This window comes from Falco punctatus (genome assembly GCF_963210335.1).
Source record: "Falco punctatus genome assembly, chromosome: 4".
Classification (NCBI taxonomy): domain Eukaryota; kingdom Metazoa; phylum Chordata; class Aves; order Falconiformes; family Falconidae; genus Falco; species Falco punctatus.
The window spans coordinates 92,230,535-92,245,286 of NC_137583.1; the positions used below are offsets into that span (position 1 = coordinate 92,230,535).

Sequence of the window (14,752 nt, forward strand, 5' to 3'; positions counted from 1 at the left end):
AAGATTTATTAGGAGACTGAAGGTTGCTAGAGGGCTTCCCAAAGCATTCATCAGGCAATGCCCCTCTTGCTTGCAAACCTCTGAGTTGTACAGCTATGCTTCTGCATGTTATATTTAGAGGGAACTGAGGGTACCTGACTGAAGTAAAGAATTTTTGCTTTTTATGACTGCAGTAAAAGCGTATTATTTGAAATTGCCCAGTTTATCTCATTTTTCTCCATAGACTACCATTCAGGTGGGTTTTGCCCTTTTAGTCCTGGAGACTTTTTCCTATACCTCTGTTTCAAGCCCACCTATAGAAAAGAGAACATAAAAATCTTTAAAATAGTTATCTGACTTAGGGCTTGTAGGTTCAGACTAGCTTTTTTTTTTTTTTTGAAAGTGTTCCAAATCAACAGTTGTTTTCACTAGAAATCAGTAGATGCCATCTGATGTATGCACAGCAGCCTTAATGGGAACACGGGGGGGGGGGGGGGGGGGGGGACGGGACCAAAAAAAAAACCAAAACCAAAACCACTATCGGTCTCAGTTTTAGCTACAGCTAAACAGACTGCTGAAAATTACCTTTTTTTATTATGTAGCAAAAAAAAATAGGAAAAACTAAGTGGGTTTGTTTGCTGTGGATTTATCGTGGTGGGTTTGGTTTGGTATTATTTTAGTCAGTGTACAGCAAACAATCCATTTCTTATCCAGTGTTTTGGTTTTTTTCTCAAATTACTCGAAGATGACAGGACTGTATTTCAGTGAAAACATCTCTGGAGGTTTGTGATTACTGTGTACAGCCTCCTTAGCACAGCACTCCCCAGGAGACCACACGGTTCAGCGTTTCTTCCAAACAGCAGAACGTATATCTAGCCTTAATAAAATAGCAGAATGTCTACCTAGCCTTCATAGAATAGCCGAGTGTCTATCTAGCCTTCATACAGCATCAGCGAGTTCCAAAATAGTCCCATGTTGGGGGTGAGTGGCAGCTGCTGCTGGCAGGTCCGCGCCTGCAGGCACAGGCTGCACACACGGAGGCACACAGATACACACAGACACACGAATCTTATCCAACGAGGGCTCTGCAGACATAAGTTCTAACCTTAAGTGGCCAAGAACATTTCCCCCCAGGTTTTTAAAGAGTAGTAACAACAGCAACGGCGGCAGACGTGGCGCGCTACCTCTACATACAGCTCAGGCTCACCGACTCCCGAGTGCGCAGGAGGTTTCGGGGAGGACTAAATGGCAACAGCGTGACTTTCCTGTCAGCCGACAGGTTTTTCAGGGAGTTTCAGAAAGCAGCTCCCCAGCATTTTTTAGCGGGAGGCTTTCACAAGCGCCAGCACGGAGCGCCTTGTCCCCCGGCGTGCGGTGGCTGTTGCAGCCGGCTGTCACCGGGGCCTGGTGTCACCCGCGGGCGCGCAGAGCCCTCCGACCCGGCGAGTCAAGGCTCGGCACTGACTTGCCGTACCGCCCTTGAGGTGAAAAGGATTTATCGATCGTCGCTTATCCAGCCACCGCGGAGCAGCCCCCGCAGCACGCAGCCCACAGCGGCGGCCGGCGCGGCCTCGCCCGCAGGACGGCGCTCGCTGCCCCTCGGCGGTGGCGAAACGCGGTGACTCCCGGCGGGCGGCCGGTACCGCCTCCCGCCCCGCGGCCGCCGGGAGGGAGCCAGGCGAGGCGAGGCGGTGCCCGCCCCCCGGGCCGGCAAGGGGCGGGGAGGCGAATGGCGCCCGGCCTTCCGCCGGGAGGTTTGTATCTCGCCGCACCCCGTACCGGCCGGGGCGCCCCGCGGCTCCACGTTGGCCGCGCAGGCGCGGTAGCCGCCGCGTTCACCTGCCCCGCGGTGGGGGCACCCAGGAAGGAGAGGCGGCGGCGGCTCCACCGGGCCGGGGCGAGCGGAGGTCAGCCCCGCCACCGCCACCCTCGGTGCCCCTCGCCCGCCGCACGGGAGGCGCTGCCGAGCCGGCCGGGCGCCGCACCCCGCTCCCCTGGCCGCCGGCCCCGACCCCGACCCCCTCCTCCCTCCCGCCACCATGTTCAAGAAGCTGAAGCAGAAGATCAGCGAGGAGCAGGCGCCGCCGCGCGGGGCGGGGGTACGCGCCGCCCCCCTCCAGCCGCAGGTACCGGGGCCTTGGGGGGAGCGGGGCGACCGCATGGGCCGGGCCGGGGCCCTGGGCGGTCCTTAGCGTCCGGCCGGGCGCCGGTGGCCTGTCACCCGGCGGGGCTGGGCCGCGCGGGGCCCGGGAAGGCCTCGGCGTCCCGCTGACCGCGGGCGGGAGCGGGCCGGGCGCGGGGGGCCGAGCGGCAGAGGGTTCCGCCGCGGGCCGGCTCTGCCGGGGCCGGCCGGTTCGAAAGCCAGCTTTGTTGTTACCGAGCCGCCTCTCGGCCTGGAAACGCCTCCGGAGGCTTCGGGGGGTGCCGGCTGCTCTGCAAAGAGGGGTCTTCTGGGGGGTGGAACGGGATGAAACTGAAGATTTTAGAGGAGTGACCGGTTCCGTGCACTGGGTAGCAATCCAGCACCGAGGTGGCTGGCTGCCTTCTGATGGAGCAAACACATTTGTTCTTTCAGTTCCTTCTGTTTCCATTGTTCACATGGCTGGTCCGCTTACCTTAGCCTTATTCTTGCTTTTTTTTTTTTTTCTTAACTGTGGAAAAATTGAGAAAAAATATATATAAAGCTGGCAGCAAGGCTTTTTTTTTTCTTTGTCATAACTCAATTGGCTGTTTTTTTCTTATGTGTACTTTCACAAAATTATAATTGTTGTTGGATACCAGAAACTACTGTTTATAAATGACAATAATGGACATTAGATGTGACACAGGTACAGAGTATCTCAGAAAGTGACAGCAGGCAAAAAAAATGTGTTGTGATGATTTCATGCGTGTATCCAAACAGGATAAATTCTTTCTACCAGTTCAGATTTGGGTAGAAGGACTTTGACAAGTTGAGTTTGTATTGGAAAACTGTGCTGAGAAAGATAGCGTCTGCCTTTGTGGCTTTTTGCTGGGTTAAGCGTCTTAGATTCTAAAAGAATAAAACAGGTATGAACTCTGTGTCGTGTGGATATTAAGCTGTAGGCAGATAATTGGGTTAATTATATAAATAGGCAATCAGTTGCCTGGGATTGATCTGAATGTAACTTGAACCACTGGGGAGATCTGACACTGCATAGTCTCAGTATTAGACCATGGTTTCAAAACTGCTGACGTTCAGCTATGTAGTTGGTTTTTTTTAATCACTCGTTTGTTAAATAGTGGTGGTATTTTTGGAAATGGATCTACTGTAAATCTTTGTGTAGCTTGTTGAGTTTGATTTTAAGCCCCTTCATAGTTAGTAACTCTGGGTTTTCTCTAGTTAGTGAAATTAAGCACATTTTTGTCAGTGGCAGTTTACAGTGCTGTCCTGAATTGGCATATGTGGTGAATTTTCAGCACAGTGTAAATAGATTTAGCTGCAGAACTTACTATTTTCAATAAGCCACAGCTAAATTGTGAAACCTTGCACACAATATTGTAACCCCTTTAGTTCAGGATACTCGGTGCATGTGTTAAAGGGTTGGTACTTGCTGAAAATCAGACTTGTGAATAAATTTGGCCCTGAGTGCACATGTGCACCCAACAGCATAATATATTGCAATCTTTATTTGGCTGTTAAAATTAACATGGACAAGTTTCATGAAACCTAATATAGGTGCTTATGATAAATGATACTTGCACCTAGTCTGCTATACTAGGGACAGAGTCAATCATGTAACTCAATGGTTGACACGAAGCAGAAAATGAGAACAGATTTTTATTTTCATTTTCATGTAAAATAGTTTCTTGCAGTGTTCCTTATTCTTCAGTTGCTCTCAAGTAATGCTAAAGGGGAATTGAAGTAAAATTTGATCTGAAAAGTAAAATAGGCTAGTCTGCTTGCTCCTCATAGCTCATTTGAAAACAAGTCCTGTAAATGAGGAAGGAGTGAAAAGGTTTTGAGGACTGTAAAATGTGCTGGAGCTGGAGTCTTGCAGAGAGCGTGGAATATACTTTTGTTACCTCGCTATTAGGAATTCAGATCCTTAAAATGCATTTCATTTATTGGGTACTCTGTCATCATATGGTTTATCAGCTACTTTCTATTGAGACATTTTCAAACCAAGTTTTCCCATCACTTTAACATTTCTTGGTTTTATGAGACTTCTGTTTGCATTAATTTTTGCTCTTTTCTTGCCTGTACTGTGTTGTAGGGAGACCTCACTCATGCTCTATTTGTATCTTCACTTTCAGACCTAGAACTTTGCATTTGTACTCAGGTTTGTAGTGTCTGAAACTAAATTTACTGACCTAAGACTAATTAAATCCAGAGGTAAAATTTCCGAACTGTAAGACTTTCTGAGGTGGTCTTTGTAGGCCTCCCTCTTTCATGTGAATGGCTTATGAACTGATATCATCTGTCAGATTGACTGTCCTCACAGGCTGAAGAACATGAGAGTTTCTAACTGCTGAAAGGGAGAAATAATACTGCAATTCTAGGTGTCTCTTCTTCATACTTGATGAAGATGGTCACCTGACAACAGATATCAACAAAAAATGTAGACACTCAATGTATTTTTTCCATTAGTCTTTATTAATGCTAGTAGTCTGTATATAACTAACAATACTAACACCCCCCCAGTCATCTACAGGTCTTGGGAGTCTGGGGAGGTCATCCCTGACTGGAAACTAGTCAACATTATTTGAGTTTACAATAACAGCATGAGGGAAGACCAGCTAACTACACAGCTGTTAGTCTAACCTCAGTTGCTGGAAAAATTATGGAGAGGATCATACTGGGTGCTATTTAAAAGGCATTTAAAGAACAATACAGTCATCGTGCACAGTCAACATGGGTTCATAAAGGGAAAGTCCTGTTTAACTGACTTGATATCCTTCTATAATAAAGTCATCTGCCTAGTGGATGAAGGGAAGGTGGTGGATGTAGTTTTTCTGGATTTTAGTAAGGCTTCTTGCACTCTCCCCGACAGCATCATTATGGACAGGTTGTCGACCTGTGGGATGGGCAGGTACACAATGCGCTGGGTGAAGAAGTGGCTGAAGGGCAGGGCTCAAAGGGCTCCAGTGACTGCAGCTACATCTGGTTGGTGACCAGTTGCCAGTGGTGTTCTTCAGGGCTCAATTCTAGAGGCAGTTTTGTTCAATATTGTTATTGATGATCTGGAGGTGGGAGTTGAATGCACACTTGGCAAGGTTGCTGAAGATACAGAATCATGAGGTGTTATTGACTCTCTTGAGGGACAAGAGGGCCTTGCAGAGGAATCTACATAGATTGGTGGAGCATTGGGCAGTCGTCAATGGCATGAAACTAAACAAGAACAAATGCCGGATCCTGCACCTGGGCCGGAGTAACAACTGATGCAAGTGTAGATTGGGAGAGGAGTGGCTAGACAGCAGCCCTGCAGAAGGGTCTGGTGATGCTGGTTGCCAGGAGGCTCAACAACAGTCAGCAGTCTGCCCTGGCAGCCAAGAGGGCAAACACCATCCTGGGGTGCCTCAACAGTGTAACCAGCCTGTCAAAAGATGTGGTTATCCTGCTGTCTTTAGCACTGGTGCAGCCTCACCTTGAGTGCTGTGTGCGGTTCTGGGCCCACCATTCATAAAGGCTGTGGAGGTCCTTGTCTGCATCCCAGGGAGGCACCCAAGCTGGTGCAGGGGCTGGAAGGCATGGCCTCTGAGGAGCGGCTGGGGACATGGGGTTTGTCTAGTTTGGAGGGAAGGAGGCTGAGGGGCGACCTCACCGCTCTCTGCAGCTGCCTGAGGAGGGAGGTGGAGAGGGACGAGCTGAGCTCTGCTCCCTGGAACCCAGTGCCAGGGTGTGTGGGAATGGTTCAAAGCTGCATCCATCAGGGGAGGTTTGGACTTGGCATGACGAAACATCTCTTTAGTGAGAGTGTGGTCAGACCCTGGGACAGGCTTCCTGGAGAGACAGGTGATGCCCCACGCCTGTCAGTGTTTGAGGCATGTGGACAGTGCCCTCAATACCACGTTTTAACTTTTGGTCTGCCCTGGCGTGGTCAGGCAGTGGGACTAGATGATCGCTGTAGATCCTTTCCAAGTGAGCTGTTCTACGCCTGCACTGTCCATGAGTCAAATACCAATGAGACTGTTGCTTCGCTGAAAAGCCGGGGGGGGTTCAGCTCCAGAAACACTTCCAAGGACACATAGCACAAAATTGACAAGTAGGAAGAGGCTATTATTTTTATTTCTGTTGTTCTGAATCTGTTCAGAGCCGATGGTCACAATCAGTGACACAATGCGCATGTGCAGCCAGGAGCAGGCTGATGCGTTCCTCAGTTCAGCTTGCAAAAGCATCCCTTGCCGTCTGGCAAAGGCACGGAGCTGCAGAAAGTAGCAGCAGGGACCCAGGCCAAGGAGTCCCCATTTTCTGAGTGAGAAGGTGAAGAATGAGGATCAGGACCGACCCCACATGAAAGAAGAAGAAGAAACATGTGGCACCTTTGGTTACTTTCCAAAGTATGACAGGTACCAATCAAAAATGTACTTTTTGTCTTCGGAAATGTGCTCCGCCGCTGTGCTTCTTGGCCAGGGATGCACGGGAAGCGCCCTCGTGCCTGCCCTGCGCTTGCCTTGCAGGCAGGGAGAGCTGACAAGGGGCAGCTCCTGATGGGGCAGCGAGCCTGGAGCCCTGCCAGGCAGAGGCTGTTCTGCACAAGCGAGAAGCCCTGCGGAAACGGAGCCGAGGGCAGAGCAGAGCTGGCTCCTGCCAAGGCTTGTGATGGGCAAGAGAGCCAGAGCGCCAGGGCACGGGGGTGCCTCGGAGGTGCAAGCGCAGCAGGCGAGAACCTGGCCGAAAGGGCTCGGAGGAGCCCTGACAAGGGGCTGTGCTCAGTGCGACAGAGGACAAGAAGCAGCTCCTGGGGGGACCACACTGGGCCGCCCTCCCCGGGAGCCTCAAAAGCTTCCTCCCCCCGGGTGCGGGGCATGAGGCCACCTTCGTGGAGCACGAGCAGCGGGCACCCAGCCAGAATGGCCCAAAGGAGCCCTGCGCGGTGCTGCAGAGGCAGGCAAAAAACCCCCGGGGCGGGACGCTTGGTAGCCCACCGCGGGGGAAAAAAAGCCTTCCTCCCCCCAGCTGCGGGGCACGAGAGGCCACCTTCGCGGTGCACGAGCAGCAGGCGGTGACCTGGCCCGAGGGACCCGAGGAGCCCTGACAAGTGGTCGCGCTCAGTGCTGCAGAGGAAGGCGAAAAACCCCCGGGGGCCAGTGCCAATGTGCCCCGGGGGAAAATTCCTTCCTGACCCCAGGCAGCGCTGGCGATCGATCGGCTGTTCCCTGAGCATGTGAGCGGGACCTGCTTCCTCGTCCCACGGGCTGGGCACGCCTCCCGGGAGATGCCAAGCCTCTCCCTCTGACCTGGAGCCATCGCAGGGGCTTCCAAGAGTGACCAAATGCCTGCGGTCTGACCGACCTTGGAAGCCAGAATCCCTCCCACGCCTGATGGGACACCAGTGGGTGCTCCAAAGCTCCGGGACCCCTGGCAATACCTCTGCATCTTGTTTCTTACGGCTGCTGCCCCTGGCTCCACGGGGATGAGGACGGCGAGCCCTGCGGCGCTCCTCAAGAAGGCGCTCCCGTGGTGTTGTCACCACTGTCCAGCTGAGAAGGCCCGACAGCCTCGGGCACCCCCGGGGGTGGGTGGTTCTTCTCCTCTCCTGAGGGGCTGGTGTCTGTTCCCCGAAGGCTGAAACAACATCTCCACCCATCAGATGGGCTTTGGCCGTGGCCCTGCCGGGAGCTGCCCTTGCAGCGGAGAAGCTCCAGCAGCCTCGTCCAGGCTCCAGGCTCCCTCCCTCAGCCCCCAGGGAATTCCATGATTCCCTCGAGGGCTCCCTCTCGGGTGCCTTCAGGCCGGTGCCAGGCCAGCTCTGGCAGGGGGACACGGGACAATGCCCCTTTTATACTCCCCTGGGGCACTGTGACAGCGCGTTGCCGGGTGACAGCACTGTGACATGGGGTAACACGGGGGTGACACATTGCCCCATGCGCAGCCCCGCCCCCGCCCAACACCCTTGGGAGGAATGGCCCAGGGGGCTGTCCCTGCCCTTGGTGGCCATGCACGGGGCACAGCTGATGGGCGTCCCTGACGCCTCCTCTGCCACTCGGCTCCCGAGGACAAACCCCGGGCTGTTCCTCCTCTCTCAGGGCATGGCAGGGACCGTCCCTGCAGCCCAGAGCCCACCCCTGTCACCGTCCCCTCTCTGCACCAGTGGCCCCATAGCCAGGGGGAACAGAACCTAGATGTGGCTGGACGCAAAGCCTTTTGCTGGGGACTAAGGGGTGTGATTTTGGCAGTCACGGCCTGCAGGAAAGCCAAAGTGTAACCAGTGCCATAGGTTGGGATGGATGGTGCCAGCAGGCTCCCATGGAAGTAACAGTGTTTTTGACAAAGAAGTGAGCGGAGGTTGCACTGATGTGTTTGAAAGGTCGGTCAGTGCACAGAGCACAGCCAAGCAAATGGTGACTCTTCCACAGCGTAAAAATAGCCCATTGCTGCTGTGGCTGTTGCATCCCCATGTCCCACTGAAACTGAGCTGTGCAGCTCCTCTGTGAAATGCACATGTTGGCCGTGTTTATATGAGATGCAAACAGACTTCAGCCACAGGGTAAAACTTCCACAGCTCATTTGTCACTGTAACCTGTCTGAGAGTTACATGCCTACCTGTGTTTGTGGGCTGATGTTTACATCTTATCTAAAACCCTGGGAAGTCTCTTTTTTTCTTTAGGACTTAGCATTTGAAGTACAGAAAGAGTAAGGTAGCTGCTGTTCTTGTCATTTTGTACATTGGTCCAAAACTGGCATGTATGTTGAGACTGTTTAAAGAAGGGCATTTATACCATAGACATTTACTTCGTTGTGGTGATGCCAGAGGTGAAAGACAGGGGTTTGTTTCCCTCTGTAGGAACTTTGCAGAGATGTAAAAAGTGTGTGTGATTTCCTCAGTGTGCCTTACCAATGCACCAAGGGACTATGCCGCTGCACTGTTTATGTTGAGATCATCTTCTTGGAAAGTAGTCCTGGATTATTTCATGTTCTTTTACCGTATTTATCCTTGCACATCAAGAGCTGTTTTCCTCCTTTGGCCTTCATCCTTGATACCTTCCTTGAAAGTGGTGGCAGCCTTGTCAGCCTTTGTCTTGCTTCTTCCAGTTGTTGTCATCTTCTGTAGGACCTCCATGCCCCCATTCAACTGCTTAATCTTTGCCTGCCTTCATCCCAGGCAGAATTTGTCATTCTCAAACCTGAGGAATGAGAAATGTCTGTAATGGTACAGGTGAATTCTAACCAGGGTTTTGCATGATGCTTGCTTTCCCTGTGGAGATATCTTGCCTGATGCACAAGAATCCATTCATTTGTATCACATTAATGGCTCATAGTCACCCTGTAATCTACTAATTCCTCCAGGAATGTTTGCCTACTCCCCAGTGCTTCTAAACTGGAGCAGAAACTCATGGTGCCTCATCTGACATTGCATTACCTATTTCTACCCTGTAGCTCTTCACTCAGAGTTTATTCACATAGCAGCTCTCTCTTCTGTTAGAGCTTCCAGCTGGTAGGGAGAATGGGGGCCAGAGAAGTATACCATGAGACAGAGCTTTTTATGCCTTGTTGGTGCCATGAATATGAGGTGGGCCAGGAAGGCTACGTTTCTTGAATGATGGTTTTCTGCAATCTAAATTCAAAAGACCTGACCCTGAACCTCAGTTTCCTACGTTTGATAACAGCAAAGTATGAAGGGTGGAGCCTGAGAGATGTGTTAAGGGGGCTTTTGCCCATCAGTAGCCTGATTGTGTCCAGCTCCACACAGTCCCCACCAGCAGATCCAGCTCTCCACTGGCTGGGCAGCAGATGGACTGTGTGAGTGGGCTCCGAATATGAGGCTGGGGGTGTCAGTCCAGTCACTGTCAAAAAGGATGTCTGCCTCCCAGGGACAAAAGCATCCACAGCTGCCATTAACTGAGCTTCCTTTTGGGAAGTTTCACTGAAGAAAGTGCCCAGTCACCCCAGATACTGAAAAATCTACAAGAGGCAAAACACTGTGTGTTGCAGTTCTTGGCACTGCCGTCTCTGGGGTTATGCTTTACTCTCCAGGTGTGTGGATAAATGTTGATGAGGATTTGTTCAATGAATTCTGCAGGCATTTAGTCAAGAGGAAGGTTCTTGCTGGCAACGCTGATAGGGGTAAGGGGGTGGCTGGCCAGGTGGCCATCTGGTACTAAAAGGCAACTGCCATATGCATCTGTAAGATAATTGCCAAGAAGGACTGAAGATTCTGCATGTTAGATGCTCACCTGAAACTGCCTGATAATGTTGATGTGATGAAATCACTGATGACATTCAGATGCAAAGGATTTATTTTTTTTTTTTTTAATAAATAAACTGTGGAAAACAGTCTTCTAGCACACAGTGGTCTATTGTTTTACAAAACTGATGCAATGAGTGTAAAGATCTGCCAGACTGTGTCTGCTTAGATACAGAATCTCAACATTTTTGATGCAAGCCCAGTGTGTGACAAGACAGACCCTTGCATGTGTCCAAACATGGACCTGAGAGAGCAGCAGGCAGAGCAAGGCTAGGGAGGAATTTGCTTGCCATGAGTGCCCCTGCCCAGAGAGCGTTGGGGGAAAAGACTTGAAGGAGCAAGGATTTCAGACCACATCGGATTGATGAGCTAAAACCTATGCTTTGAGTTATGTTTGAAAACAAACCGATAGCCAGTGCCTTTTAAGACCTCTGCTAAGGGCCACACAATATAAATGCATGCTGAGATAAAAACATTATCTATAGCTGTAGTAATTGTGTTCCCTTACTGTGTGGGTTGTAATCCCCACCATGCAAAAGGCAGATTAAGATATCTGAACACATTCGAAGGCGGGCACCCAAGCTGGGTACCTCTGAGGAGCAGCTGAGGACTGTGGTCAAACCCCGGGACAGGCTTCCTGGGGAGCTGGCCAACGCGCCACACCTGTCAGCGTTTAAGGGACATGTGGACAGTGCCCTTAATACCATGCTGTAGCTGTTGGTCAGCTCATATTGTGGGCAGGCCGTAGGTCCTTTCCAGCTGAATTATGCTGCCCTGTTTCACCTCCTCTGTTCTAGCCGACTTCAGTTGTATCCAGTCTTTCTGTTCATTGCATAAGATCGATGAATATTTGTGCTGCAGAGTTTAGTGCCATTGAAATGGCTGTAAATTGACAGAAGTCTGAATTCAGCAGTGAAAACTTTAAAACCATTGAGGGGAGTGAAGAATCAATATGTTCATACTCCTAAACAGTAGCAAAGCGGCAAAGAATGCTTGGAAACCGTTTTTCTTCTGTATGGCGAGGGCCAGAAGCAGTCTTTAAAATTGCTGGCATTAGGTTAGGAAGTCAGAATAAAAGGAGGAGAACAGGCTATTGGCACAAATAGTTTGTTGTTGTTTTTCAAACCCTATAAATAGCTCTGGTGTGAAATCTTTCAGCAGGACATAGAGTTCCATGATGAATGGTTATTTGTTACTAGGTGAGGTGTTTGACTTTTGGGTTGTATTTTCATATGGGAACATGGGGTCCACTTGGTCAGACTGGTAACTGTGACTGATTTTGGAATTATCTTGTGCTTTTTATGATAATGACATTAATTCGTTAGTACCCATATTTTACAAAATGCACCCATACATTTAGGCTGTAATTGAGTCTAAATCTCTGAAAAACTGTCTTATTAGGTAGTATTTTTTCATTCAAACTGTCACTTATGTTTTAGAACATGCAAGTTTGTCTTGTGAGACAGGCATTTTGCAAGGCAGAATTTATGTATGCAACCTTAGCGATTGTGCTGCAACAGAGTGTTGAAGGATCTGTGGTAGCTTTTTTGCCTGTTTGGTTTTTTTTTTTTTTCAACACTTTGTTCATTCTGGTTATACTGTAGATTATACCTAATGAGAGATCTTGCTAGTTAATTTCTTTGTATATAAAACTTACTGATATTTTAATGTTCATTACATTTAAACTGAATTTTTTTGTTTGAATTTTGAAGTATGAGGCTGAAAAGCTACATTTGGGTTGGGTTCGTGTGGCTTGGTGCAACTTTAGACAGCATGAATTTGTGAAATTTCTTCAAGTAGTTGCTTAGTGCTGACAGTAACAAGTTCATGTTGACATTGTTAAATGTGTCATTTTCTTCTGACCTTTTTCTTTGTTTAGATTCAATTTTATAAATGAGGTTTTTTGTTGTTAATAAGTAATAACTGTACTATGTTGCTAAAGTATAGGAGGCTTGAGTTTCAAATCTGGTTTGAGAGGACCATGGTCAGAAATAATCAAAACAAGTAGTTTCATTGCATGCTCTTGTGGCTGATTCATGATATGTTCTGCTCTAGAGGCTTTGTACTAAGGTAGAATTTGCCATGGGCAGTATGTGGAACTGGTTCTCTTTAAAAGGAAGTTGTAGATCAGGCTTCACTGACATGTTATAGTTAGTAATTGTTGAAGTAAATTATGATACAGAATAATTAGTTCTGGACTTTACAGTTATTGCTTACACATATTGATATATGTGATCTCTGTGTAGGTCCCATCCAAATCCCCTCCACCAACTGGCAACAGAAGCAGGACATCTTCATTTACAGATCAGAATGATGAAGGCACCTTAACACCAGACAAAGAGGTCAGTTGAGAACTGTTTTTCTGTCTTTTTCAACTTTAAAAAAAAAAAAAGTAACTTTGTGTCCTTGATTAACTTTTTTTTAATTCCCCAATCTCACAATTTTCTGTTTATTTATAGATATAAATATTCTAATTTTTAGATTAAATATCATAGTGCTTAACTTCAGTAAATCAGACCTTCTTCAGGCCTTAAAAATCTTATGCCTGAACTGAACTCAGTGAGGTAGTGGGACAGAAGTTACATTCACGGAGGCTAACTTTGGTTTTTATGCCTCTCTTGGTTGAAAAGTTGGGGGAATCCAGTTGACTACACAGGTAACTTGAGGCTGGTGAGCCTAAAGGCTTAAACTGAGCCCTTGTGAATGTTTCTAACCATGCCAGTAATAATTGTGAAATTTACGACCCCACTCCCCATCAAACCCAACCCAAAAAAACCAAACGACAAACCAAACTGAGTCTAAATTGTAAATCATAAAATATCATTTAAATCACTGCCAGGATGATAGATAACCCTGACTTGCATAATAGAGCAAAGAGAGGAGGTAATCTGCACTCATCTTATTTCATATTGAGTACCATGGCTTTATTGAAATGGCTTGATTAAAACAGAACAAACAAACAAAAAGCACCGACTGTGTGAGCATGAAAATTGGCTGGTGGAGGAAAGCAGAGGACTTCTGCGATTCTGTGAACTTCAGAGGAAATACTGAGTTCCTAGCTGGAAAATTCAGTTGCTGGGTTTTGCTATAAAAAAGTTTGTTTTCTTGCAGTGGGACAATCCACTTATAATTTTTAACACCACGTCTTCTTCAGGAGATGATCATCTATACCTGAAATTTGTCTGAGATTCTGTTATGAACGCTACCTGTGATTACAGCTTGGCAGTTTGCTTCCTGCAATGATAATAGAAATAAAAGGAAGGTTTTGTTTTGGATTTTGGAAATGCAGTATTGAGTTTTCTAATAAATGCTTGGTTTTTCTACTGTGAGATATATATATAAAAATATATATATATGTATGTAATAACTTCCGTCTTCCGTGGAGAGAAGTTTTATGTTAACTAATGCTCCAAAATGTCAGCAAGCTGTGCCACTCAAGTTATTGAGTGTTTCAGTAAGGAGAGTTTGCTGTTTTTTGGGGTTGGTTGGTTGTTTTTGTTTTCTTCCCCAGGAAAAACAACCTGCATTTCTGTTCTTGATGCAGAGTATAGAAGTGGTATATTACTGCATGAGAACTACCACTGTGGCCTAGAAGTAATGAGGCGGTGCTGAGAATTGGTGTCATCTCCTATTTCAGTTTTATCAATTGACTTAGTAAAAAATACTAGCGCTCATCACAATTTGGATAACGTTTTAAAAATAAATACATTTCCAAATGTTGCTGGGTGCTACAGATATGTCACATGTATGTATCGATGCTTTCTGCAGTGTTCACCATTTCTGTGGAGAGCTACATTTTGACTTTTACTGCTTCATTAGTTACATGTTGCCCCCCAGCAGACAGATTTTTTCAGACTGCTTTTCCAGACAAACAGGAGAAGCAAAGAATTCCCCACAGGACATGCCAAGTTATGTTGGAAGAACATTATGCTCTAAATACAGTGGTAACGTTGGAACGATCAGAGAGGCAGAAGGAGAAAAAAAGATTTAGAATGAAAATGGAGTACTAAAATGACCTCAGATTTACAGTTATCCTTGGGCTTAGGAAGCTGCTATGAGAATTTTACTTGTGAAACACACACTGTAATTAGAAATTCATAAGGTAGAGAAGCTGCTAAGGGGATGAAAAACTCTTCTTTTTCTGTAGAGACTGGTTTTACATCAAATGGAAAGTTCTACTAAATAACGATAAATTTAAATGATCAAGACATGAAATCTCCTTTCTCTAAATATTTCTCGTAAATATTGACAGAATGATTAAAGGCAAATTGTCTTTGAATTTATTTTTTTATTTTGGCTTTTTTGTTGGATTAGATTTTCATAAAATTCAGTTCAGTGGCAGTATTACTATGCTTAAAAAAGATGCAGATATGACATACTGTCTCTGAAAATATATGCCCTGATTA

General features: G+C 47.4%; 1 protein-coding gene across 3 annotated transcripts in view; it reads left to right on the forward strand.

Moving 5' to 3' along the window:
- Positions 1 to 1,828: 1,828 nt before the first annotated feature.
- The window catches only part of GOLGA4 (golgin A4), a 74,160-nt gene continuing 61,236 nt past the window's right edge, over positions 1,829 to 14,752 (forward strand). For 2 of the 3 annotated variants that reach the window (XR_013927510.1, XM_080383260.1), the window contains exons 1-2: positions 1,830 to 2,105; positions 12,593 to 12,688. Coding sequence is in view for 1 of the 3 variants with exons in the window: in XM_080383260.1 (XP_080239386.1) it covers positions 2,019 to 2,105; positions 12,593 to 12,688 (183 nt within the window). In the remaining 2 variants the exon portion in view is untranslated. Of the gene's footprint in view, positions 2,106 to 12,592; positions 12,689 to 14,752 lie in introns of all 3 variants that reach the window. The other variant, XR_013927509.1, reaches the window with a different exon arrangement.